The sequence below is a fragment of the Myodes glareolus genome, chromosome X (genome assembly GCF_982192425.1).
Source record: "Myodes glareolus chromosome X, mMyoGla1.1, whole genome shotgun sequence".
Lineage (NCBI taxonomy): Eukaryota > Metazoa > Chordata > Mammalia > Rodentia > Cricetidae > Myodes > Myodes glareolus.
Genome location: NC_142053.1, coordinates 133,767,723 through 133,795,375, shown reverse-complemented (window position 1 = coordinate 133,795,375; position 27,653 = coordinate 133,767,723). Strand labels below are relative to the sequence as shown.

At 37.7% G+C, this 27,653-nt stretch overlaps 1 protein-coding gene across 3 annotated transcripts in view; it reads right to left on the bottom strand.

Annotated features, from left to right (window-relative positions):
* Positions 1–1,183: 1,183 nt before the first annotated feature.
* The window catches only part of Sytl5 (synaptotagmin like 5), a 211,237-nt gene continuing 184,767 nt past the window's right edge, over positions 1,184–27,653 (bottom strand). For all 3 annotated transcript variants that reach the window (XM_048461562.3, XM_085684985.2, XM_087903223.1), the window contains 4 exons: positions 17,762–17,870; positions 16,280–16,415; positions 12,467–12,675; positions 1,184–11,132 (listed from right to left, as the gene is read on the bottom strand). In XM_048461562.3, coding sequence (XP_048317519.3) covers positions 10,990–11,132; positions 12,467–12,675; positions 16,280–16,415; positions 17,762–17,870 — 597 coding nt within the window. In that variant the 3' untranslated portion in view covers positions 1,184–10,989. The remainder of the gene's footprint in view (positions 11,133–12,466; positions 12,676–16,279; positions 16,416–17,761; positions 17,871–27,653) is intronic.

The window sequence follows — 27,653 nt, the reverse complement described above, 5'->3', positions numbered from 1 at the left end:
ACAGCTCTACATCATGGTCCTTCACCCATGCCTTTTGGTGTTCTAAAAGACAATGATCTATATATGACATATGATATATTATATATATAGTATATTCATGGCACATATATGGTACACACATAAATACACAGATATGGTATACATACACACATATATATGTGCTTTTTGTTTAAGGTACACACTGTATCATAAAGTTATTTCTTCATCCTCTCTAAATGTTTATCAGTTGTTTCAGAAACTGAGCTTTGAGCAAGACATCAAAGTGATTATTTTAGAATGATGTGGTAAGACTAATACATTTTATAGCATGAGCCCACAGGTGCATGTTCTTCACCATAAAATGAATTCCTTGGCCAAAGGCGTGTAAGGTGTTCTTTGAGTCTAAGTATGTGGTACAGTCACACAATAGGGAAAATAACATCTCTCCACCTTACAATTAAAGGTCTGCATTATCCCTATTATTTTTGTTAAGACCTTGATTATTTTTGTACATGAGATCACAATTTGAGCTGTCATTTATTGAGGATAGGACTAAATGAGTGTGAATGCCAGGGTCCAGCTGGAGGAGATAAGTTAGAAAAAAACCAAAGCGAGGGGCAGATGTAATACTAAGCAAGGATAAAAATTGTCCATCACCACTTTACCTTCAAAATGGAAACTTCATGTTTATCTATTCCATGTAAGCTCAGCAAATGTTCATGTCTGGTGTAGGAGGGTCTTCAGTCTATGTGTTACTTTCATTGGTTAAATAAAGAGACTACCTTGGCCTTTTGTTAGGACAGCAGCTTAGATAGGTGGAGTAGACATAACAGAATGCTGGGAGAAAGAAGGCAGTGTGGCAGACACCATGGCTCTCCAAGAGAGACGCTGATTAGACTCATGCCGGTAAGTCATAGTCAAGTGGTGATACAGATTATTAGAAATGGGTTGAATCAATATGTGAGAGTTAGCCAATAAGAGGCTAGAACTAATGGGCCAGGCAGTGTTTAAATGAATACAGTTTCCATGTAGTTATTTTGGGTAAAGCTAGCCAGGTGCTGAGAAGTGGCCTGCCGCTTCCTTTTACAACACATGTCTTCAAAGACAAATAAGTATAAAAACAGTAAGACTAGATGGCACATAATCAGTCTTCAAGGACATACAATCCATCTTTCAGAACTCAGATAACTTGAAAGACCCAATGTTAGAGATGTTGGAAAGTGAATTTAATGAACAATACATTATCATTTCATAATGTACAAGATGACATACAGCTTTAGTCTAGCATAAGAACTCCATTAAGAAGCTTACAAATAAACATAATAAAAATTTAAATAGGATCATTACTAATTTTGTATTAAACATGTTAAGGTAAGCCAATAGGAACTTTGTAGCCAACAATAACAAAATAGACAAATGAATGCCGACTTATCATCTATTGAGATTAAAATATTGATTTCTATACTTTGATTGCCTTATACTTAAAGCAAACTTAAATACACACACACACACACACATATATATATATTATAATTAAAATTTTGTGAAGAGCATTGATATCATATTAAGTGCACTTACAACAGAAACCATTGAAGTATCACATCACAAAGAGACATGAAAGAAACTTAAATGCATATTGCTAAGCAAAAGAAACGAGTCTACAAGGAATCTTTACTGTGTTTATGCATTTATCAGGGCAGGCAATACTCTAAAACACAAAGCATGGGCCTTGTTATAAAGCAGTACCTTAAGTTTAAAATAATGTCCAAATATTATCTCATCAGTTCTAAAGAATGTGCCACACTGATACAAGGGGACAACTAGAGAAACTATGGAAATGGATAGTATATATTAAAATGCTCTATAACTTCCACACAGCTTGTCTGTAAACCCAAATTTTCTCTAAGAAATAAAATCTATTAAATATAAACAGGCAAAATAGGTCAACTTCTGACCAGGAGAAAGTTTAGAAGAGTACCTTGGGAAGCTAAAGAACATGTGGATAGATGATTCAGTCTGTAACAAAATTGAGAAAACTGCTCTTTTCATTTTTCCTGAAGTGCAGGTCTGACTCTGGCCCAGTGACTCACACATGTTCATGAGACATTGAAAATGTGCCTTTCTTCTGCAATCCACTAAACCCGCAAACTCATCCATAGGTACCAGAGAAAATCTTGGCTTGCTCATTTGTACAATGCTTACTCCAGGATTGGGAGACCCAGTGCAGTCACAGAACTGATGAAGTGATGTATTTCTCAGATCAATTTAATTTAATTTTGATGCTGAAGACTGAACCCAGGGTCTCACACATGTGAGGCAAGGGCTCTAATGCTGAACTCCAGCTCATGTCTTAAAAAATTTTTTTTTGAGACAATGCCTTCCTAAGTTACACAAGCTGGCCCCAAACTTGTGATCCTCCTGCCTTAGTATCCTGAGTAGATAGGGTTGCAATTGTGCCCCATCACTTTATGGCTTTGGTATCCTCCTTAAACATTTGTTTGACATTTATATTGAGGCACACTTTTCTGATGGAACAGATAATGGAATCCCTCAGGGAAGGCAAGCTCCTCTTTCTCCTTTATTCTTAGCAATCCTATCGTCCTAAAATTGTCCTTAGAAAGCAATTTACTACTCATGAATTGCTCTTCAGGGACAGGATCACTGCCTCATCTATATACTAAAGCAGCTGCTATAGTTTTTTTCCCTGTTAATACCATATTCTTCCTGAAAGCAGTTCTCTACTTCATTATACTTTCAGTAATGCTTGGTACCTCTTGGGACCTTGGGAAGCTGCCAGGGTACCTTGCTCTTCACATACTGTGATAGTTCATGTTTTATGTGTAAGTCTTGTTAATATGGGTTCTGAGGTTCCAGAAAAGAATTTAATTGAATAATGATATTTCCAGAAACCCATGTGCAAAAAAGCGGTGAAGGGATCTCCTAAACTTCTTTGGGTACTCCATCAACCTGAGGAGCACCAGAAAGAGTGAAAAAAGTGTAGATGTCCCTTTCTCTATGTCAACTGGGAATTAATAATTTATCTTTTAAAATATCCATTTATGAAGGGAAGACACAGTCACACTTCTCACTCATACAATCAACTATACAATCCAACTCTGAGTGACAGACATGACTGCTTGTGATGGAATGACTTCCTTTCTTAGTTGTTTCTAAAAGAGAATGAAGGAAATTGAAGTGTTATGGTTGTGCTTCATCAATTCCTATGCATTTTTACAAACAAGTGTGAACTTTCTGATGTCTAAATAAAATCTTGGTAAGTAAAAAAATTCTGTGGCAAGTATAATAAGATTCCCTTTATTGGCATAAGTATATTAACAACAGAGATGGCACACATCTAGTTCTCTGACCTCCTAGCGGAGTCTACTGACTAACACTTTGCTGTAATTGTGTGCATTAATTTCAGCCTCATTTAGAGAAAAAGAAAAACATAGACAAGTTTCTACTTGTGTTAAAACATCAGATAAAAATATGAGCATTTTGGCACTTACAGGCTATATACTAAACATGAATTCAATTTCACCTTTCTATGGCTCCTTCTCCAGAATAGAAGTTGAATAGGTGGATGAATCCTGGTGAAGTAAATGAAGTGCAACTGATGATATTTGAAAGATTGTCTCTTATTAATGGTGACATGTTAGTTTGTATTTCCGTGGGCTGTGTTTTGACAGAATGGTGAAATTTGTTTCTTTAGATTAAAAGCATGATCTTGAAAAGTATTCCTGTGAAGAAGGCAAATTTCATCAATATGTCATGGATAAGAAGGATGGGCTATAAAAAAAGATGTCTTCTACTCTTGGAGAAGATTTAAAGAAAGGGTAGTAAAGATAGGAAATTTGAGTTGTTGGATTGTTAACAAGTTCCTCAATTTTATCACATAAACAAAACCTAACCATAGTTTTTATCTTCAGCAAATTAAACACATTCTGTAATAATGTTGAAATCAGTTGAAACATGAAATTCTGGCCTAAAGGAAATTCTGACATTTGTTAGCATTCCATTTTCTGTAACAAATACTTGAGCTAGATTTTGAAGGTTTCAAACCCATGGTTTGTTGACATCGTTGCTTTTGATTCTCTGATGATGGGTCAGAAAATCTTGTCAAGAAACTGTGATAAAACTATTTACTTTGTGGCTTGGATGGGACTTGAGAAGGGGCCAGGATCCTAATAGCCCTTCAAAAGTGTGTACTTTATAGCCTGAAAACATCACATGGTGATTCACATTTTACATTTTTTTTATCTCACAATAAATAGGGATTAATCCTTTAAAACATGACCTTTTGGGGGGACATATAATATTCAAACTACAGTATGTCTCATAATAGGTATCTTTAAAAATATTTGTTGGACACAGGGGGGCACTTTATTGTATATCGAATGCTTAAGATCTAACCCAGCATCTAAGAAAAAGATGCAAAGAGATTATAAATCATAAAGTGCGATTTAAGTTACTCATTTTTCCATAGTAGTTTAATTTTTGCAAGCCATATTTATGTTCATTTACTAGGTATCATCATTTTTCAAAAATGTATACATGTATGTTTGTATGCATGTAAAGGCCACAGGATAACCCTTAGGAGTCACTGCTTTCTTTCTACCAACGGTTTTGGAGATGGAACACATGTCATGCTTGGCTATTTTCTGAGCCATCTCACTGGCCCAGTTTCTTAGTTATTTCCATTTTACACTCAAACAGATCAAGGCCTCTTTTGGATACTTAACTGATGTCATATGATTGAGAAGTAATCACAACTTGAACTAACGTCCTCTGAGACCAGGGTTAAGTTTTTTTCCACATTCCGGTTGCATTGTGCTGTGTTTTGAATGTGACATGACTTCACAGACTTGAGTTTGAACACTTGATCCTCAGTTGGTGGTGCTATTTGGGAAGGTTATGATATGTTTAGGAGCTGGAATTTGTCTTCTAAATTCAGAATTTCTCAAATTGTGACTCTTTTATAGTGGAATAATTTAATAAGTTTAATAAAAATATTATGAGTATTTCTGGAAATTTTTGTTAGGATATTTGGAGCAATGCTATGGAAACTATAGTATTCATTTCATACTTCAGACAATCTTTCCTAATTATTAATATGTCACAACATTCCTGACTTTCCAGTATATATTTGTACATGCTGTCTCTTTTCTTAGTTCAAAGGTCATAAATGACACAATGTAGGAGGAAAGGTCCTGCTAATTTCTAGTGACAGTGTTCAGATGAGTGTTAGATGTATTGCATGGGAAAAAAACCAACATTGATCAAAGCTCAAAATGCTGCAGATTTTCAATTTCAGAGGACTCTTGGACTTGATATTTTTTCCAATTTTATTTTTACAAGTAGGGCTCGTCATTATTTCTTCCATGGTTTTCTCCTTTCCAGCCAAATATAACCCTTGTAGTATCAGAGCCTTGTATGACTGCCATGCCCGTGAATCAGGTGAGTGCACGTCATCTGTTCTTAAGTAGTATTATCATTAGCCATATATTAACCACCTTTCAAAGAGAAGTAGGCATAGGATGTTCCAAACTGTCCTCGTTCTTGTGCCCTAGAAAATCTACATCCTAACAAGCAAGGACAGTGATAGAAAAATGCCAACATTCTCTCCCTTCTTCAGTTTTCATGCGGATATCCTAATAATCATCAGCATTATACTTATAACAATGATAAAGAATCCGAAATCTTAATCCAGGGTAAAACAGCCTGCAAATCACAGCTTTGCAGACTAGAATAAAAGCCCTCCCTACAGGCTTATGAATCCAGTTACACTCTTACATAATCTTTAGTGTTTTTTTTTTTGTTACTTGTAGTTGAAAATAGACTGAGTGTTGCAAGTTGATCACTCTTCACCATGTACTGGACACAGCAGTTAGGGGGATGCTGTTGAAACACATTCTAGTTTACCATTCTTTGGCTCAGAACTCTCAGTAGTTCCCATTTCATTCATCCAATGACCCAAATCCCTGGTTAAGACATGTAAGTCCCTATCCACCCTTGCTCTATCTTCTCCTTCCCCTCGCACTTTGAAAGAGTAGCTTTTAAAAATGCTTACTTATGTAATGCTCTGTGGTGCTATTTTGTTTTCTTTTGATCACCTGTTCTCAGCCGAGCACTGGGGATACAGCTATGAAAATGTATTGCACCTGCCGTGATGAATCTTACATGGAGAGACAGTACACATGGGCGTGAAAAGTTTCATTACATGAATAATTTAATGTAATTGTGATGGGTGCCCTGGAGGGGAAATGAAGGCAGGTTTCTATGGCCTAGTTTAGCACACGATCAAGAAGGCTTTCCTGAGGAAGTAGCAGTTAAGACCTGGAAGATTTATGGGAATTAGATTAATGAGAATAAAAAAAGTCCACAAGGTGGATTAAGGAAAAGGGAGGATGGGGAGGGGGAGAGGAGGCACATCTTGGGATATGCTAGAGAAAAGGCAGTGGCCTTCTTATTCTGGACCACATACAATAATTTCTATTTTATTTTCAGGTCAACTATGAAGATGGAAAGAGAGGAGTCCACAGAGCTGTTCTCTGACCTCCACATGTGCATTCAACACACATATCATAGATCAGACAATAAATTATAATAAACAATTCAAAATGATTAAAGCTAGAAGACTACTGAAATAGTCATGGAAAGCAGTGATGTTAGTTCAGCCTTGAGTGATATCACAGAGATGAGGAAACTCAAGAAGTAGGCTCAATATGATTCCTTGACTTATTTTGCTTCAGGACAAAGAATAAGCAAGAAATAAAACTCAATCCATGTTGCCTGGTTATAACTGTCATGGGTTAGAGGATAGTTACCCTTAAGTATTGAGATGGGACAGGCTAGAGCAAGAAGATAGACTCCAGAATAATAAGAGAGTTCTTAGTCTAAATACATTTTCAAAGAAGCTATCCTGGCAGAGATGTCACACTGGTGGTTAAATGTGTGTCATCATTATTAAATAAAATTATAGAAATAAATCTTCAAGAAAGGGAGTTTTATTTGAGAGTGAATGGAAAGACAGAATTGTACTACACACACACACACACACACACACACACATACTGGGTAGTGTCTGGTACATCTAGAGAATTAAGGAAAAGATTATCTTTTTATTGAAGAAAGAGAAAGTAACATAGATTATTTTGGAAGCAAGGTTCAGAATGGAATAATACAAATTATTTTTTGGAGCAAGTTCATATGTCTGGTAATGACCTTTTGGAGATGATAAACTTGGATTGGTGATCAGTAGTAACTGTTAAGTATTTTTGTCATAAAGTCATAGTGGGTCATTTGGCTGCATAGGGCTTGCAAGGAATCCTATGAAACAGACATTTTGACCTACATATTTTCCCCTATGATTTCTCAGCTGTTTCCTTGGCTGTGCCATGAATAACCAACTGACTTGATGGATCTTCTCGGGGTCTAGGGCTGAGAAGGTCTGCACTGGATATTCATGTTTTACTTCGGAAGTAGATATTACCATGAAAATAGTTTAGAAGTAAGGAGAACGAGAGCACCAAAGAGTCCAAATGGTAACAGCCATGCTGAGAATTATCAGAGGCACAAGAGAAGAAGCAAGTAGTAACTAGAAACAACAACAACAACAACAAAAAAACCCAGAGTGTGTGACTTTCAGACTTCTGTTTGTAGATTTGGTATCATTTCTAATCTTTTTCAGAAACACAGCACCTGTAGGTGCTCATTTATCATTCATGCCTCATACATGTATCTACTTCTGTAGGGAAGATGTATTAAAGTGGATGGTTGAGTAATATATATATATATATATATATATATATATATATATATATATATAATTTTGAACTTCAAAGTGTTTGTTTTTAGAAAGAGAAGATTCCTGGGAGAAGCCATTGAGCACAGATGGCTTACCCATATTTCTTGTGGCTTCTGCTAATACCAGCTGAACATATTCAGTGGACTGCTATGAAGCAGTAGTCTACAGGCATAGAAAAGTCTGACACTGGCAAGTGGAAGTGGTGGACAAGGCTCTTCATAGTCTTTAAGCTCAAATTCTATGCCATTCATAGAATATTTTCCTTCTGACATAGGTTCTCATTGTAGTCTAGGCTGATGTTGAACTTGTGATCCCCCTGAATTAGTCTCCCAGATGCTAGGATTCCAGCTATCTACCAACACATCCCACTTATATTTTAAACTGTTGTTTTATATGTACATTTACAAAAAAAGAGTGATCTGAAGGTGTTTGCTTTTGTTTCCAGGAGCAACAAGAGTGGATTTCTAATCTTTTTTGTATATGTGGGGTTTGTTTTATAGAAATATCCAGTTATATACACGATATCATGAAACCATTGTACAGAGAACTGCTTCGAATTTGACCTGAACACAAAGATTCATGCTCTTCTTGAGTTTAAGTTATAAATTTAAGAATCATTTAGCCACATTTTCTTAGTGAATAAATCTACTTTGTTGTATCTACTCCAGAGACAAACTTCACCATCATCAGCTTCTCACATCCCCTAAATGTCACTGAGTAGTGTTTGAGGCCCATCACGTTTGAAGACAATTTATTTTCCAATGTGGGAAATTATACTGATGTTTTATTTATGATTTAATAAATAAAGCTTGCCTGAAAATCAGAAAAGCAAAACATCCAAGCCACTACAAAAGTCTTACCTCTACTAAGGTTGGGCAACTGCAGACTGAGCCCTGAGCCTGTCTCCTCCCATCTTATATTCCCCTTTAGTGCTGGGATTAAAGGTGTGATTCTGGTTCTGGTTCTGCATTGATCTTGTGTAGCCCAGGGTGGCCTTGAACTCACAGAGCTCCATTTGCCTCTGTCTCCCAAATCCTGAGATTAAAAGTGTGTGACGCCTCTGTCTGACTTCTAGTGGCTTATTTTTACCTTCTGATCTTCACTTTGCACCCCAATATCTGTCTCTGGGTTTTATTATTCATGATACAGGAAATAGTACCAAGCATATAGGTTTTTTCCTACTTTTGAGAATGACAGAATAATTGTGTGTAAATTCTTAAGAAGTACTGTACTTACTGAGCTATGACAGGTGAAGTTTTCTGCAGATGGTCTCTTTTTGATTAATGCTTAAATGGTTTGTGTGTTTCTTTACTATGAAGAATATTAAAGAGATTCTTAAATTAGTCTTTAAATTTCAAAAACATACCTAAAATGTGCAACTACTCTGTACAATAAATCTGAACATGGTTTTAGTTCTACTGCTAACATTCATTTGCTATATTTTAAAGGGTTTTCATGTTTGAATGTATTCAAATGAAGAAATGAGCTATGGAGGATTGAATCTGACTCCATAACATCTGGAGCATGCATATTTTGGTACATGGGGTGCCATTGAGATAGGATCTATCTATATAGCCCAGGATAGCTTAAAATTCTCTATGTAGTCAAGGCATACCTTGTATTCCCGATTCTCCCACCTCTACCTTCAAAGTGCTGGAATTACAAGTGTAACCCACCACACCTGGCATAGACCATGTATATTTATGCTTACATAATCAAACTATGATCTACTTTCTTTGACATGTCATCTATCCACTTTGATAAGCACAGAGTCATGTCAAAGTTGCCTAGGAACTGTCCAGATTCAGTCACAGCCTTTACATGACCTTAGATAAATTATTTCAGTTCTCAGGACTTCAAGGTTGTAACCCACAATGTAAAGAACCAGACTTGGCATCCCTTCTGGATTTACCTGACTTTGCTTCTAAATTTGGTAGTTTAGGCACATAAATGACAAGACATAGAGTACATTCAACTACTTGTCTCTCTTTCACCATCCTTTCTGAACCTTCACTCTTGTCATTGGGCAAGGCATATTTCCTTTTCTATTGATTTTGGTATTAGCAATATGGCTTCCTTTTGACCAATGAGGTACAACACACTTATGTGTTTGAGCAGTGGGACTTATCCAAGTACACCACTACCACCACCATATTCTTTTGGCTATTCTTTTGGTCTAATGAGGATGAGAAATAAGTACCTGATTTAGACCCTTGGACTTATAAGGAGAAAGCAGAACTCTGCTAGCCAACCTTCATAGACACACAAAAAAAAATTGATTTTCATTTTAAGTCATTGATTTTTGGGGTGGTTTGTTACTTGTCATTGTAATAGCTTAAGAAAGCAGTAATTACTTGGATAAAGAGAAACAGAGAAAGTGGAGTTCCTAGCTCTTTCCTATAGCAGCACAGGAAATGGAGTATCTCCCTTTTCACTTAACTAGTCTCACTAGTAAACAAAATGTGAAGATAAGAATTAATTGGCCCTTACTTCTTATTTCCTTATACTTAATGGCTTGGAATATTTGATAAAATAATTTTGGTAATGGAGTTCTCTAATTGATAGTTTATTAGCAAGATGATCATATATTCCAATTTCTCTACACACATTCTAGTTTGTGTCTGTTTTTTTTTTTAGTGTGAGTGTGTATAATCATGTGTAATCATGGAACTCTCTTCACTTTCAAAGGGAGTCTATCTTCTCCCAAACCATCCCTAGCATGTCTTCCTTACATTACAGGCAATCTGCAGAGAAGCCAAAGATCTCTCTCTTTGTTAGTCCCCAAGCTATCTACCTTCTTGGTGTTCCCTTCTTTTCTCAAACTGAAGAAAACTAAAGTAACTTGGTCGGAAAAGGGTTGAGAAGCCAAGCAATATTTTCCAATAAGTTCATGTCATTGCTGTCAGTATAAAGCCATTGTATGAGCCATTGCACAGTCTGCTTGTTGGCAAGATGGTGGGGTCCACTTCCTATTGTCTAATTAGGGAAACCTGAGCAGAAGAACATATAGAGGATATGCTTTTCAGACAATGAGCAAGATCCTAGATGTTCACAACACTGCCATGTTCACCTCTCATGAGAGATGTTCACCTCTCATGTCCTAAGAGGTGAGAAATAACTGGGCAACAGAATTCAAGGGCCCAGTCTTTGCTTAGAGAAAACAGTAGGCAACCAGAGATGTAGTTCTTGGAGAACTGGTCCCTTCAGAGCTTCCATTTTGCCATGCTGGAGCGCAACATGAGAATGCCCTCTATAGATGCCCCAGGGCTGTCAATCATCCTTTGCCAAAGGCGTTGTTCCTCCCCTCGAGAGTCCATCCAGTCCACATTCTTCCCATGACTGACACCTGTAGAAGAGAAAAGGGGGCACAGCATTTCACACAGGGGCTGGAGCTCCTAGAAGGCCAGTAACAATCTCTGAGGGCCTCTTCTTTGTTCCCATATCTAGTAAGAGGTGTTAAAACGAGTCAGTCTTTTGAAGCCTGCATTACTTCCTTCTGCTTAGGTTGTACAGAGGAACCAGAGTGGCCCCTGATGTCTCATATTCTCCTGACTTTGGTAGAATCAACTCATCAAAACCAAGTCAATGTGAGTTCACAGGCTGCCCTCAGATATGAAGATCTCTGTTTCAAACACAGCTATTTTCTGACCTTGGGGGTTTCAGTTTTACTGACATGTGTATTCCCTGTTCTCCTTAATTTATAAAAAAGTGTCATATAAATGGGGACTTTCTCAACCAAAATGTTGACATGGCATATGGCTGGCATAAGATATGGGGTAAAGAGACTTGGGGTCTTCTAGTGTTAGTTCATGTGCACTTCTAGTGCTAAAGCATTTGACCACGGGGATGTCTCCTTACCTAGTTCACACCTTGTTATATTTTATGACATGAGTTATTTGCTTTCATTCTGTGTTTAGTATTCTATCAATGTGACACACTCAAGTCATTGAGAATGCATCCATCTGATTGGCCTGGGGACAAGTCTGTGGGGGCAGTTTCTTGATTGATGATTGATGTGGGAGAAAACAGCTCACTTGGGGACAGTGCCACCCCTGGGCAGGTGGTCCTGGCTTATATTAAAAATATCAGGCTTAGCAATCAAGTAAGCAGGATTCCTCTGTGGTTCTGCTTCAGTTCTGTCTCAATGTTCCTACCTTGACTTCCTTCCCCAATTCACCGTCATGATAGACTGTAGGCAATAGAGAGAAATAAACCCATTTTTCCCCAAGTTGCTTCTCATCATTGTCTTTATCATAACAATAGAAAGCAAACTAAGAACACATTGTTTGTTCATTGTTGAAGTACTAGACAGAAGTGAAAAGAAGATAAAGTAAAGACAACCTTATGAGGCCTTTCTCTCCTGTCTTGATTTTCATCTGAGCAAAGCCTGAAGACCCAAAAAAGTAGTTGAAATTCCCTTACATGAATGTATGGAAGATTTTTCTATGAAAGGATCAAATATAACATTTCCTCAACTTTAAGCCTAAGGATACAAAGTTGCTACAGACATACATTTTAACAGTGATCAGATCTCCATCTAAAAGAACGAGGCATCTGTGCTATTTCAGGAGCTAGCTGTAGCTCACACTACAGAAAAATCTACAGCACATCACACCTGGAGTAGTCACTCTGTTGCCCCTGCCCAGTCATGTGCCAGCTTCAGCTCTCTCAATTCCTTACCGCTGCCAGAATTTAAACGAACACCTCCTAGAAAGATGTTGCTGGAAAAGGCTTCCTTGTCCCAGATGGTGAGTTCTAGGCAAACATTCTTTATATCCTGAGGATACAGGCCACTGAATATGAATGTATGATTCCATTGAGGATTAACACTCTTTTTGACAACTGCCGTTTTGTGCTTGGTGGCTTTGTTATCATCAGGAAGCAGGTAGCTGTAGAAGGAAACACAGTTACATTGATGGGAAAGTAAAAATGCAATCTTTGAGCTGTCATTTGGATCTCCTACAATTCTGTGTAACTGTATGTGACTACAATATGCATTATTGATGCTCTCTCCCTGAGATCTTGTTTGGAGAGATGTCTAATGCCACAATAGTGGCCCTTTCTCCATTTTCGAATACATTTTTTGTCTTTTCAAATTCTTCCAAATATTTGATTCTCTATCTGGTAAAGAAAAGACCCCTAGTAGTAGTCGCTAGTGTTTGACTTTGTATGTTCTTGTGTGCTTGTATGTATCTGTAAACTGATTTGCAGCTAAAGTGGATAGTTTCTGGAATGTTTTCAGCTTCTCACCCCAAATCCTGTGTGTAACAGGTTATCTCGTTCTGTGTAAGTTGTTCCCTTATGTTCAGAGTACCTAGGGTTACTGAGGACTGAGTGTTTGAAGGGTAATTCTCAAGCAGTGGGGTTTAGAGAAGGGTAATTCTCAAGCAGTGGAGTTTAGAGAAGGGTAATTCTTAAGCAGTGGGTTTTAGAGAAGGGTAATTCTCAAACAGTGGGGTTCAGAGAAGGGTAATTCTCAAGCAGTGGGGTTTAGAGAAGGCCAATGAGCTCTGCAGTTCTTCAAGGGATACTGCTAAGGAACATTACACGGAGTTCTTGCTGCTCTCCTTCCCAGTGGAGCTGAACCCTCCAGCGATAACCTTTCCATTAACAGATCTTTTAAAACTGCTTCCTTCTGTCTTTTGCTTCGTGGTCTATACTCTTTCATTGATGTTTCCTGGAAGCCCTTCTCTAATAGACTACCTGTGCCCTAGGTCTTCTCTACTATGTTCAAACTCTAAGTCTCAAAAACCTTTGTGCCTTCAAAACACCTGGTTTGGGGAAGAAAATGAGTGTAGATGGAATCAGTACATGAAACAATTATGAAAAATACAAGTAAATAGCCCAGGGATAAAGAAGATAATTGGGTCACGTTGTATTTCATTTACTATATTGATCAGCACTAGTAAGTAGAAAAATGACAAAGTGCTTGCTTAGCAAGAACCTGAGTTTGATCCTGGCACTACCACCAAAGAATGGAAAATTAATAAATTAATTCAGAGAACACTGTTATTTCTCAACCTCCATTCTATACTATTTTCTTTTTAAATTCCTTTGTTGTTACCATCCTACATTTTATCTTATTTCAATTTTTTATCCATCATTAAAAAAAACCTGGTTCTAAATTTGAGCACATGTTTCCCCAGAATAAAGACCATAAAGCTATCTTGCAACTCACATAGCCACAGAATTAGGTTCTGGTCAATAGAATACAAGCACCTCTATGAAAAAGTTACAGGAAGCTTCCTATAAGCTTGGATTTGCATAGGATGACTGAACTCTGTATAGCTAGGTATCCTGGTACATGGAGAAGATACCATAATGATATACAAAAACCCCTTTGTCCCTGATAAGCATGATATGTCCACATCTACCCTGGATAAGTTACCTTCAATAACTGTTTAAATGTAAGAGAAAAAGGTTTTTAAATTTTTAATATTTATTTTTAATGTGTGTATATATGTATGGGAGCATGCCATAGCATAGATATGGAAGACAAAGGATAACCTGCAAGAGTCAGTTATCATGTTTTTTTAACAAGAATATTTCAGTTATCAAAATTGGTTTATTAGGTTTGGTGGCAAGCCTATTTCCCTTTATTTGCAGAACCATCTTGTGGGCCCTAATGTCTTTCTTAAGTCATAAATATTTCAGTTCATAAGTAGGGAATATGAAATTATGTAATTTACATACTTTATAACATTACCTATGTATCTGTTCTTGCTTGCTCTCTGAAAAGATATATCAGTTTATCTTTAAGGGTATTTATTTTTATGTATATGAATGTTTTCCCTACATGTATGTCTATGTACCATGTGCAAGCAATGTCTATGGAGACCAGAAGATAGCATCAGATCTCCTAAGTCTGGAGTTAGAGATGGCTGCGAGCTGCCATGTGGGTGATGGGAATTGAACTTGGGTCCTCTACAAGAGCAGCCAGTGCTCTTTACTACTGAACCATTTCTCCAACTCCTTGGATAACTTTTAAATTGGCTTAATATTTAAGTATTCACTGAAAAGTTAGTGCTTAAAAATAGAATGAATTACTGTTCTTTATCATTTGTGCTTCATAAATTCTCAACAAGAGAATATAAAAGCTGTTCCAAACAATATTAACTCATCCCTGGAAGGTCATGTTAGAGCCACAGGCCAGGGACAATATTCTCACCATACAAGACAGTAAGGAGCAGAGTTCTAAACTGAATGTGGGGCTTCCTAATGTGGAGTGTAGCAGTATAACCCAAACAAAGTGTGTCTTTTATGCTAAAGAACACAATTCAATAATGGGGAAACCCTAGTCATCTTACTCTCTTCAATATATGGTTTACTGAAGTTAAAACATATGAGAATAAAGGTATGACTTATTCCCTTGTGGGAAAATACACCCACAGGAGGCCTACCCCTTTCTGAATGGATATGGAGGAGGAGTGGATGGGGTAGGGAGGTAGATGGTAAGATGGTAGGCAGGAGGTGGTGAACAGGAAGAGAAGAGGGAGGAGGAACTGTGGTCAGTATTTAAAATAAATAAAAATGTTAAATAAAAATTTAAAAAAAGATTGTACAACAAAGCAGGATCTCATCCTCTGTCCCCTGCTGGTCTATCACTGCTACATGTAGCCCAGGATGGACACAAACTTGTGATCTTCCTGACTGAGGGTCCACAGTACTAGTATTTCAGGCACTGCCATCAGGCCTGGATCATTTTTCAAAGAGGCAACATCTCTGCTTCAAAGACTCATGCCATGGCTTGGCATCATGGGAACTGACTTTACTTCATGGTTCTCTGTGAGGTCAGCTATCATATCTATTTTTCAAAGATCAGCATCTAATTCTTGGTACATATAAATCTGAGTGTTTGCTTGAATGAATGGAAAAATATTCCTTTAGCCCAGCTTCTTCTAATTACATGAGAAAAGTCTGCAATAGTCAGAAATGAGAGAGACTTGCTATTTGGATTACCTAGAATGAGCAAGAATATCCATTTAAAGGGTAGTATTCCCTCAAGAAAATGTCATTTGCTCCATACGGCAGCAAATGTATATCAGGTAGTCCTGGAGCCTGCCTCAAACACTCTTCAGGGAAGATGCTGAAATTTGTCTGCATTTTACAATTTTCCCCAACAGAGAAAAGCAGCAAGTATTTAGTATTTTGTTTGGTGCACCAAATGATAACAAAACAAAAATAAAAGTAAATTGTACATAGAAAATCATGTTTTCTTCTCTTTTTAGAAATGAATCTCCTTGGGCAGTCAGGCTGAGAGCGATCCTCACAGTGGCCCTCAGAAATCTGCTGGAGACACAGTGAGAGCCAGAACAGCATCTCTGCCCCACACTCACATTGCTTTAGATGGAAGAGCAAACACGTAAGGGTAGCCTTGCCAAAGTGCATGCAATAAGCGGAACGTGGGCCTCTCACAACTACCATTGTCTACTGGATCACAGCTTCTTTCAGCACCCAGGAAGTGTCATTGGCGATGAGCTAGAACAAAATTACCCCTTCACGAAGCTGTCAGAAGTGCCTCCTGATTTGACTGCTGTCAGATTCTTTGCTTCTTTGATGAACACTTCAAGTATTCCCCCAGAGATGACAGGTGACTCTTTCTTCTTTCCCTTTTTAAAGGTCTTCTTTCCTACATGAACCAGCAGAGAGGAGGTGGAGGAGATCAGAGATTCTACTTCATAATTTACCAAGAACATCTACAAAGAGCTACTTCATTTTCTGACAATCAAACCTTTTTGTCATATGCATGTGTGTGTATATACAAAGTTTCTGTAAAGGAAAAATGCAACAATTCTAAAGGAATAGAATAATGGAAAACATCCTGCCAGGGCCATCGTCTTATTCTATTGTGAAGGCCAGACTCAAGTCCCAGAGCTGCAGGAGAGACATTTCTATGACTTGGATATATTAACCTGACTTCCAAAGGGTCTATTCAATAATCCCCTTTTTATAAATTGTCAGCTTCAGACAGGGTCAGTTTTAGAGGATGTAACCTAGACTCAGTTACATTGTGTGGTTGTAAGAAAACCTTGTCACTTTTAATATTTATTCTGATGTAATAGACTCAACATAAGCAAAAACCACTACATGAATGTCACCTTTACATATATGAACCTATTTAATCCTTACAACCCTCTTTAATTTTTTCCTTTTTTCAGAGATTATATTATAATTATATCATTTCCCCTTTTTCTTTCTTCCCTCCAAACTCCCAAATGTATCCCTCCATTTTTCTCTTTCAAATTAATGTTCTCTTTTTTCATTGGCTGTTATTACCTGCATATATGTACATACATGTTTATTTCTAACTATAACCTGCTCAATCAGAATAATGTTATTTGTATGTATATTTTCAGGACTGACCATATTGCATTGCCAATTAGATGGGGAAACAACCATGAAGTCTCAACCTGCCACAAAGAACTACAGACAGGTGAAGTGAGAAAACTCAGACCAAGAACTGATTTATTTTTACAGGGAAGCACTAAAAATGGTGACCATGAATGGGAAAAAAAAGGAAGCTGCCTAAGACGCTGATGAAAGGAGAAAGAAAAGGAAAATTTCAAATTGATTTTTTCTGGATTCCTCTTTGTTTTCTATGTTTTATGCCAGATATTTCTTTCTTAGACTCCCTGAGTAGCTGTGAATGAGTCCATAGAACAGTTTATTAGAAATACCCTCACACAATGCATCTCTCCCCCGAGGAAAGATTGTGTATCTCTTGGACTGACAGAAAATAATCTCCCCATCAGGGCTGGGGAAACCTAAGTATGGATTTTTGTCCTGTACTTTTCTTCTCCACATACATTATAGCATGTACTTCTTAACTCTCAAAAGATCCCAACTCTATTTTTAATTTTTCTCCCTAGTTTTTATTATACTACAAATATAACACAGTCCATCCAAACCTTAATATCTACTTACACAATTGTAGAAACAGAATGTGACAGATAAGAGGTATTGAGTTTAACCTACCTTGAGGTTGTTCTACTTGGAATATAGGGCTCTCCTCTGGAGGAATGTATCGTAAGACAACTGTTAGCTCTCCTTTGTATTGAAGGCCAATATCAGGAGCCAATTCCACCTAGTCAAGGGGAGATAAGTGAAAAGGATGTTAGAATACTGGATACCATCTTCTTAAATGAAATTCAGAATATTTAGAAAGATAAATACTTCATGTTTTCTCTCACATTTGGAATAGAGGGAGTACACATTTCCTTAGATATTATTTCATCAAGAGACCCGACTCCCCTATGGGGAGGATTCACCTAAGACTCCTAGCAATAGTGAATAAGTAGCCTGAATTGGGCATCTCCTGTGACCAGAAGGGTGCTGGGTCCAATTGTCATGAGAGAGGTGTCACCCAGCAGATGATGGAGGCAGATGCAAAAACCTACAGACAAACATTAGTTGGAGTTTGGGAATCCTGCAGAGGAGGAAGAGGAGAAACGAATGCAGGAGTCTGATGGGTCAAGGACACTACAAGAAAACCCACAGGATCAACTAACTTGGGCTCATAGGGGCTTACAGTGTCTAAACCAACAACCAGGTATGATGTAGGAGGGTCTTCTGTTTTGTGTTGATCTTATTGGTTAAATAAAGAAACTGTCTTGGCTTTTTGATAGGGCAGAAAACTAGGTAGGTGGAATAGACAGAACAGGATGCTGGGTGGAAGGCAGTGAGAGAGACGCTGTGACTCTCCTCTCCAAGATGGATGCTGGTTAAACTTATGCCAGTAAGCCACAGTCAGGTGGTGATACAGATTATTAGAAATGGGTTAAAAGGAATGCAAGAGTTAGCCAGTAAGAGGCTAGAACTAATGGGCCAGGCAGTGTTTAAATGAATACAGTTTCTGTGTTATTATTTCCGGGGCTAAGCTAGTCATGCAGGTGCTGGGTGGGATGAAAAGCAGGCCTGATCGTCTCATCACTACACAGGTAGCCTGCATGAGACTGATATAGGCACTCTGAATATATGTTACAGTTATGTAGCTTGGCCCTCTTAGGGGACTTCTAACAGTGAGAGCAAGAGATGTCTCCAGCTCTTTTACTGACTTTTGGGACCCTGTTTCTTATAATAGGTCATCTTGCCCATTCTTATTAATGGGGAGGTGTTTAGTCTTATTGCAACTTGATATGCCATGTTTCATTGGTATTTTCAGGAAACATGCTCTTTCCTGGATGGAGATGGAAGAGTAAGGAATTAGGGGAGTGGGAGTAGGGGAATGGAGAAGAAGGACTAGGGGGGAGGATGGGGGAGGCTGCAGAGAGGTTGTAAAATGAATAGATGAAAAAAATTCTTTAGAGAGAGAGAGAGAGAGAGAGAGAGAGAGAGAGAGATTTTAACAAATAAAGCTTGTCTGAAGATCGGAATTCAGAGCTAAGCCACAGGAGGCCAGGGAGTGGTGGTACACACCTTTAATTTCAGGACTCAGAAAATAAGCAGAGGGATTGCTGATAATTCAAGGCTACCCTGGGCTACACAAGATTGAATCTGTCTAAAAGAGAAACCGAGCTCATACAAAGATGATTCCAGCCTTTGGAATCACACACCTTTAATCCCAGCATTATGGAGATGAAGACAGGAGTGATATGGCTGGGTCGGGAGAGGAATTGAGGGCTGAAGGAGACAGGAGCTTAGGGCACTCTGAGGTTTGGTGGAGAAAGTTGCAGTCTGAGGTTTGGTGGAGACAGGTTAAGTCTGGAGATGCAGTTTAAGGACAGGATTGCCTCATTGGTAGAGGTAAAATATTTCTCCATTATGCTAAAAAAACACCTAAAAATAGGCTTTGGACTACAAACTGCTCAGAACAATTTGGAGGTGGCTAGCTGAGATGATCTAGCCTCACAAACTACTCTAGCCAGGACTTGAGACAAGCCCTGTGCTTTCTTATTACACAGGAACTGGACAATATATCATTTAGCTACCTCTACCAGGACTTGCCAGTTAAGCCAATTTTTTCTTTTCAGAATATCCCAAAAGATGTTGTCACCTCTAGACAGCAGGAAGTAAATTTAAGAACATGACTCCCACATTCCCAAGATGTGGGGTATATGGTTTTTAGTCTTTCATCGGGTTATGAATATTTGGTTACAAGTTATTATTGGTAGTGGTCAGTAAAAAAGCTAAACAATGGGGTTTATATTCAGGGTCCTTGTTTTGAAAAGAGAATAGGGGTTATAGATATGATAGGATAAAAGGGTAGGTTATTGATGGGGAAGCTCAACCAATCACATCTGTTTAGGGTGTGGCTGCCTGGAGCCCAGGTAGAAAAACCGGAGTAGGTAGGTACACACGCTCTCTATGCGGTGCTCGTTGGACCCATTTGGACTTTGGACCTTTCACTCTGGTAGCATGAGTTCCCCCCTTTTTCAATTATTAAATTATGTCTGTTGTTCTTGAACGGGTCTGGTTATTTATCATACCGACCAAACACACCAACACTTACAGGTTATTAAATCTACTCTAAAAGGAATATCATATCTATATTATATAAGATAAAAAGATAGATTACTGAGTCTACTTTTTAAAAAGCAACTACTAGTTTTAAATATCTTACTTTTAATTGGACTTTTATATATTATATGCAAATTTTGTATATTGATATAAATTTGAGATTAATTTTGTTAGAGCATACTGTGCATACATTTCTACTCTTGTTCAGGTATTGTACCTATACAGATCAATTAACAATGTAATGCAAATTTCTAGTTCTTGAAAGTTATTATTACCAACTATTTAGGATAATAAAGAAATGCAGATTAGTAGTTAGTCACTTGTTATAATTGAACTTGTAGTCATATTGGGCATGTTTTCAAGGTCAAACAGATATATTTTAAATAGACAGGTTATTCTCAAACACTTCAGAGATATACAGAATATGGTATTTAAGATGTTTTAATAACATAGCTTCTTTTATATGACAATGAGACATGTCTGCCCCGGCAGCACCAATCAACTTCAGAGAAGATAATGGGCATCAAAGAAAATCCACATGAATTTTATTTTCTTTGTGGCAAAAGTAAGCCACTGGACAAGAAAATGCCCTTTCCTGGACTGCTGACAATATACTGTTCTTATTTGATAAGCAGGAATGCCAAACCTTGCCAAGACAAGTGGGATAGTGCTTTAAAAAAATCCTGCTTCACTGTAAAGTCCCAGGCTTGTAGACCAAAGAGGGGTGCAGGAACTGGAGAGTCCATACAGAAAGTTACTAATTAGCTTGCTCCTTGTGGCTTATTCAACCTCTTTCTTATACAGCTCATGACTACCTGCCCAGGGCTGGAACTGCTCCCTGTGTGCTCTGCTCCCACATCAATCATTATTCAAGAAAATGCGCCACAGACTTGCCTACAGGCCAGTTTGATAGAAACAATTTCTCAGCTGAAGTTCCCTTTTTTCAGATGGCCCTAGATTGTGCAAAATTGACAAAAAAGTAGCCATTTCATTTTGTAATAAAGTAATATACAAAAGATAGCAAAAATGTAGGGTTATTTTGAAGTCTGCTCTTATATATTTGAATATATTTGATATTCTGGCTTGGAAGTTTTGAAGTAACATGTTGCTGCCATACCATCATTGTCATTATCCAACTAATTTCTCTTCAGAAAAATGTTAGAATTATTTCAGTTTCATACAGGGCCTTTTTGTAAGTGTTATGGGGATGCATTAGACATAGACCTTACTTTCAATAGTGTAATGCTGTCTCTTTAAGAAACAAGCCATGCCTACTCCCTGCAGCCTCTCCCTTGTCATCTTGGCTCTCTCTGTGTGTCCCCTTTTCTTCTCTCTCTCTCTCTCTCTTTCTCCCCCCCCCTCTCTCTCCTTCTCCCCTTTTACCTTCCCCTCCATAATTCAACTAATAAATATTCAATTCTATTCTGTATGATGTGCCTGTTTATGTGCCTCCCACCCCCCACCCCGCTGCCTGCTCACACTACTCTCTGCTTGCCGAGGACCAGCCCTCCACCACATGGCTGGAGACAAGCCACCTTGGTTTGTGGACCTGCTGCCACCGGGACCCCACAGCAAGCTGCTGGGGACTTGCTGCAAAACCATAACAAATAGTGTTTAGAAGCTGTTTTAAACTACCCAATTTCTAACTCATTGAATTAATGTATTATCCTCAGCAATGAATAGGATTACCTCTACAAAGATGCTATTTTTCTTCTGCTCAATTCATGTCCACAGAGAGTCAGCTGTATGAGTCTCTAAGGTTCTTAATGGCAGGCACATTTGAGTGGTAATTATATAACTCAATATTACATAAATTGATTTGTGTACAAAGACAGCTGTCATTATAGAAATTAGGCTTAAATACTCTAGAGAAACAAATGTTTGAATGCCAAGTTGTTGGTTTATGTGTCCTTAAAACTGTAGATTAGAGCAATTATGAATAGTTAGAAAATTTTTCATTTAAAAGCGTTCCTATTTTCCTATTTTACTTTAGATCATTGCATTAGAAATTCTTGAAGATAATGACACCAAGAACTGGCAAACAGACAAGAGACCTGCTTCTCGGCTGTAGCACCACCCCTGTCACCTACTGGACTCTGGCCCTCCAATACCCACTACACCATCCAACACCATGCACCTGAACATCTTCCTTGTGGCCACCCTCCTCCACAACCCCAGCAGACTACACAGACATAGGCACGACATACACTAGTTAGTAGAACAGGTGAGTGACTGACTTTCTAGCTGAACTGCCCCAACATCCAAACCCTAAACCACAGGGCATATCTTTATCCCCTCCCCCTCCTCATCATAGTACCAGCAACTGGGCCCTCCCCCCAACTCTGAATGAATTCCACTGTTCTGGTACAGTCCTCACCAGCCTGCAAGCAGGTGAGAGACCTGTCTCCCTGCTGTACCACCCCCACCACCAACCATTGGATTCTGTTCCTCCAAAAACCACTCTGCTGCTCAACCCCATGAAGCTGAATATCCTCCCAGTGACCAGCCCTCCCCTGCAACCCCAGCAGACTACATAGGCAAGAGTATAAAACACACCAGTTGGAAGAACAGATTACATAGGCACAAGCATGACTCACATCCTTTGGAAGAACAAATGAGTAAATGCCAGTGTTAGAATATATGCAACAATTGAAAGAGCAAGATGGCACCACCAAAACCCAGTGATCCTACGGCAGCAAGTCCAGAATATTCCAATGCAGCTTAAACACAAGAAGACAACCTTAAAAATAACTTAATGAAAATAATAGAGGTCCTTAAAGAAGAAATGAAAAATTACCTTAAAGAAATCAAGGAAATGCAAATAAAAATTTGGAAGAAATCATTACATCCCTTAACAAAAGCCAAAAAACAAAGAAACAAACATGTGAAGGAAATGGTTCAAGACTTGAAAATTAAAGTAGAAGTAATAAAGAAACCACAAACTGAGTGAATTCTGGAAACAGAAAATCTTAGGAAGCAAACAGGAACTATAGAGGCAAGCATCACAAAAAGAATATAAAAGATGGAAGACAGAATCTCAGGCATTGAAGATTCAATAGAGAAAATAGATTCATCAGTTCAAGAAAATGTTAAATCCAATAAATTCTTAACATAAAAATCCAGAAAATCTGGGACACCATGAAAAGATCAAACCTAAGAATAATAGAGACAGAAGAAGAAGAACCCCAGCTCAAAGGCACAGAAAACATATTCAACAAAATCATAGAAGAAAAATTTTGCAACCTAATGAAGAACATGCCTATGAAGGTACAAGAAGCTAACAGAACACCAAATAGACTAGACCAAAAAAAGATACCTCACCACATAATAATCAAAACACTAAACATAAAGAATAAAGAACATATATTAAGAGTTGCAAAGGAAAAATGCCAAGTAACATATAAAGACAGATCTATCAAAATTATACCTGATTTCTTACTGGAGACTCTAAAAGCCAGAAGGTCCTCGACAGACATTTTGCAGACACTAAGGGAACAAGTATGCCAGCCCAGACTACTATACCCAGAAAAACTTTCAATCACCATAGACAGAGAAAACAAGATATTTTGTGACAAAACCAGATTTAAACAATACCTATCCACAATTCCAGCCTTACAGAAAGTACCAGATTGAAAACTCTAACCCAAGGAAGTTAGCTACATTCATGAAAACACAGACAATAGGTGATCTCACACTAATAAAATTCAAAGAAGGGAAACACACACGCACACAACCACTAGCACCACCACCACCAAACCAAAAATGAACAGGAATTAACAATCAATGGTCATCAATATCTCTTAATATCAATGGATTCAATTCACCTATACAAAAACACAGACTAATAGAATGGAATAAAAATAGGATCCATCCTTATGAGCAAGGAAGTCAGGATCACGAGGGGTGCATCTACTCACTGAGACGGTGTGACTGATCTAATGGGAGCTCACCAAGGCCAGCTGGACTGGGACTGAACAAGCATGTGATCAAACTGGACTCTCTGAATGTGGCTGTCAATGAGGGCTGCCTGAGAAGCCAATGATAATGGCACTGGGTTTTGATTCTACTGCTTGTACTGGCTTTTTGGGAGCCTAGTCTGTTTGAATACATACCTTCCTAGACGTGGATGGAGTGGGGAGGGCCTTGGACTTCCCACAGAGCAGAGCACCCTGACTTCTCTTAGGACTGTAAAGGGAGGGGGAGGGGGAGGGGGGAGAGTGAGAGGGAAATGGAAGGGGGGTGGAAATTGTTAATAAATAAATAAATTAAAAATAAATCAAAGCTATTTCAAAGAAACAAAACAAAAAAAGAAACACAACTCAACTTCAAAGACAGATATTAACCTCCTCAGAATAAAGGGTTGGGAAAAGATCTTCGAATCAAATGAACCTAAGAAGCAAGCCAGTGTAGCTATCCTAATATAGACTCCAAACTAAAATCAGTCAGAAGAGATAGAGAAGGCTATTTCACATTCATCAAAGGAGAAAAATACATCAAGATGAAGTATCCTGAACATCTATGCCCCAAAGACAAGGAAACCCACATTTGTGAAAGAAATATTAATAAAACATAAAAACATCAAGCCTCACACATCTAATCCCACATATTAATATAAGGAGACTTCAATACTCCACTTCCCAGTGGACAGGTCTGCCAGACTGAAACTTAATAGAATAATAAGAGAAATAGCAGATGCTATTACTCAAATGAACTTAACAGATATCTATAGAATATTCCACCCAAACACAAAAGGATATACCTTCTTCTCAGAACTTCATAGAACCGTCTCTAATACTGATCACATACTTGTTCACAAAGCATATCTCACCAGATAGAAAAAAATTGGAATAATCTCCTGTACCTTACCGTGTCCCTGTGGGTTAGAGTTCAACAACAACAACACAAACTAAAGAAAGCCTACAAGCTCATGGAAATTGAACAACTCTTAACTGAATCACCAGTGACTAGGTCAAAGAAGAAATAAAAGAATTAAACACTTCTTAGAATTCAATAAAAATGAATCCACAACATATTCAAACTTATGGAACATTATGAAAGCAGTGCTAAGAGGAAAGTTTATAGCACTAAGGGCCTACACAACGAATTTGGAGAAATCTCAAACTAGTGACTTAATAGAACACCAAGAAGCTCTAGAACAAAAAGAAGCAAGCACACCCAGGAGGACAAGATGACAGAAAATAATCAAACTTTGGACTGAAATAAATAAAACAGAAACATGGAGAACAATACACATAATCAATGAAACAAAGAGTTGGCTCTTTGATAAAATCAACAAGATAGACAAACCCTTATCCAAACTAACCAAAAGGTAGAGAAAGAATATCCAAATTAACAAAATCAGAAACAAAAAAAAAGGGCACATAACAACAGACACTGACGAAATCCAGAAAATCTATTAGGCCATACTTCAAAAACCCTGTACTCCACAAAATTGGAAAATCTAAAAGAATGGCCACTTTTCTTGATAGGTACCACATACTAAAATTAAATCAGGACCAAATAAATAATTTAAATAATTTATAAGGAAATAGAAGCAGTCATTCAAAGTTTCCCAACCAAAACAAACAAACAAACAAACCCTCAAGGCCAGATGATTTCAGCACAAACTCTATCAGAATTTCAAAGAAAAGCTAATACCAATACTCCTCAAATTGTTCCACACAATAGAAACAGAAGGAACGTTACCAAATTCTTTTTATGAAGCCATAGTTAGTTACCTGATACCCAAACCATACAGACATTAAACAAATAAAGAGAATTACAGACCAATCTCTCTCATGAACAATGATGCAAAAGTACTCACTAAAATACTGGAAAACCAAATACAAAAATATATTTGGGTCAGGTGGTGGTGGCACACTCCTTTAATCCCAGCATTCAGGAGGCAGAGACAGGTGGATCTCTGTGAGTTTGAGGCCAGCCTGGTCTACAAGAGCTAGTTCCAGGATAGGCTTCAAAGCTACAGAGAAACCCTGTCTCGAGAAAGCAAAACAAAACAAAACAAAAGAACATATCCAAAATTCCTTCACCATGATCAAGTAGGCTTCTTCATTCCAGAGATGCAGGGATGGTTTAACATATGAAAATCTGTTAATGTAATTCACCAGATAAGCAAACTGAAAGAAAAAAAAACATATGAGCTTCTCATTAGATGCCAAAAAAGCCTTTGACAACATCCAATACCCCTTCATGATAAAGGTTCTGGAGAGATCAGATATACAAGGAACATAACTAAACACAATAGAAGCAATATACAGCAAGCTAACAGACAACATCAAATCAAATGGAGAAAAACTCAAAGCGATTCCAATAAAAACTCAGGAACAAGACAAAGCTGTCCATTTTCTCCATATCTATGCAATATAGCATTTGAAGTTCTAGCTAGAACAGTAAGACAACAAGAGGAGATCATGGTGATAACAAATGGAAAAGGAAAAAGTCAAACTTTCACTATTTGCATATGATATGATAGTATATATAAGTGACCCCAAAAATTCTTCCAGGGAACCCTTACAGCTGATAAACACCTTCAGCAATCTGGAAGGATACAAGATTAACTAAAAAAAGTCAGTAACCCTTCTATATACAAATGATAAATGGGCTGAGAAAGAAAGCACAGAAGCATCACCCTTTATAATAGTCACAACAATAAAATAAAAATTTAACCAAATTTTAATTATCAAACATATATCCAAACAATATTGTTTCCAATCAATATTTATATACAAATGCATATTTATTTGCTTTACACTGAAACACATATGTGCTCCCTTGTAAAAGTAATAAAAACAATATGGTACTGAGATTAAAAAAAATAGACAAGTATGCACCTGGAACCTAATGAAGAATCCAGAAATAAATACAGGACCTTATAGTCAACTGATTTTCAATAAAAATATTGTAGTGGTTTGGAAAAGAATGCCTTCCATAGGTTCATATATTTGAATAATTAGTTGAAGCAAAATTAATAAAAATGCCAAGAGAAAAATTGGGGAGATCTGAAAAGTAAAACAGTCGGTCACTGGCTCTTACCTTGACCTTGGTATGAAGATGGCGATCCTGCCTCCAGAAATCTCAGAAGGAGACTGTCTTGCCCCATTTTATATTCCTCTCTAAAGCTGGGATTAAAACAGGCACTCCTGGTATTAAATGCATGTACCACCTGATTTCTATGACAACTAGTGAGGCTACTGGGATTAAAGGTTCATCTCATTATGGCTACTGAGATTAAAAGTGTGTGTCATTGTGGATATTGGGATTAAAGGTGTGTGTTACTATAACCTGGTCCAGAAGACTGACCAGTGGGACTGTTTTACTCTCAGATCTTCAGGCAGTCTTTATTTATTAAAATACAATTGAAATGTCACTACACTTAGTCATAAAGGAATGA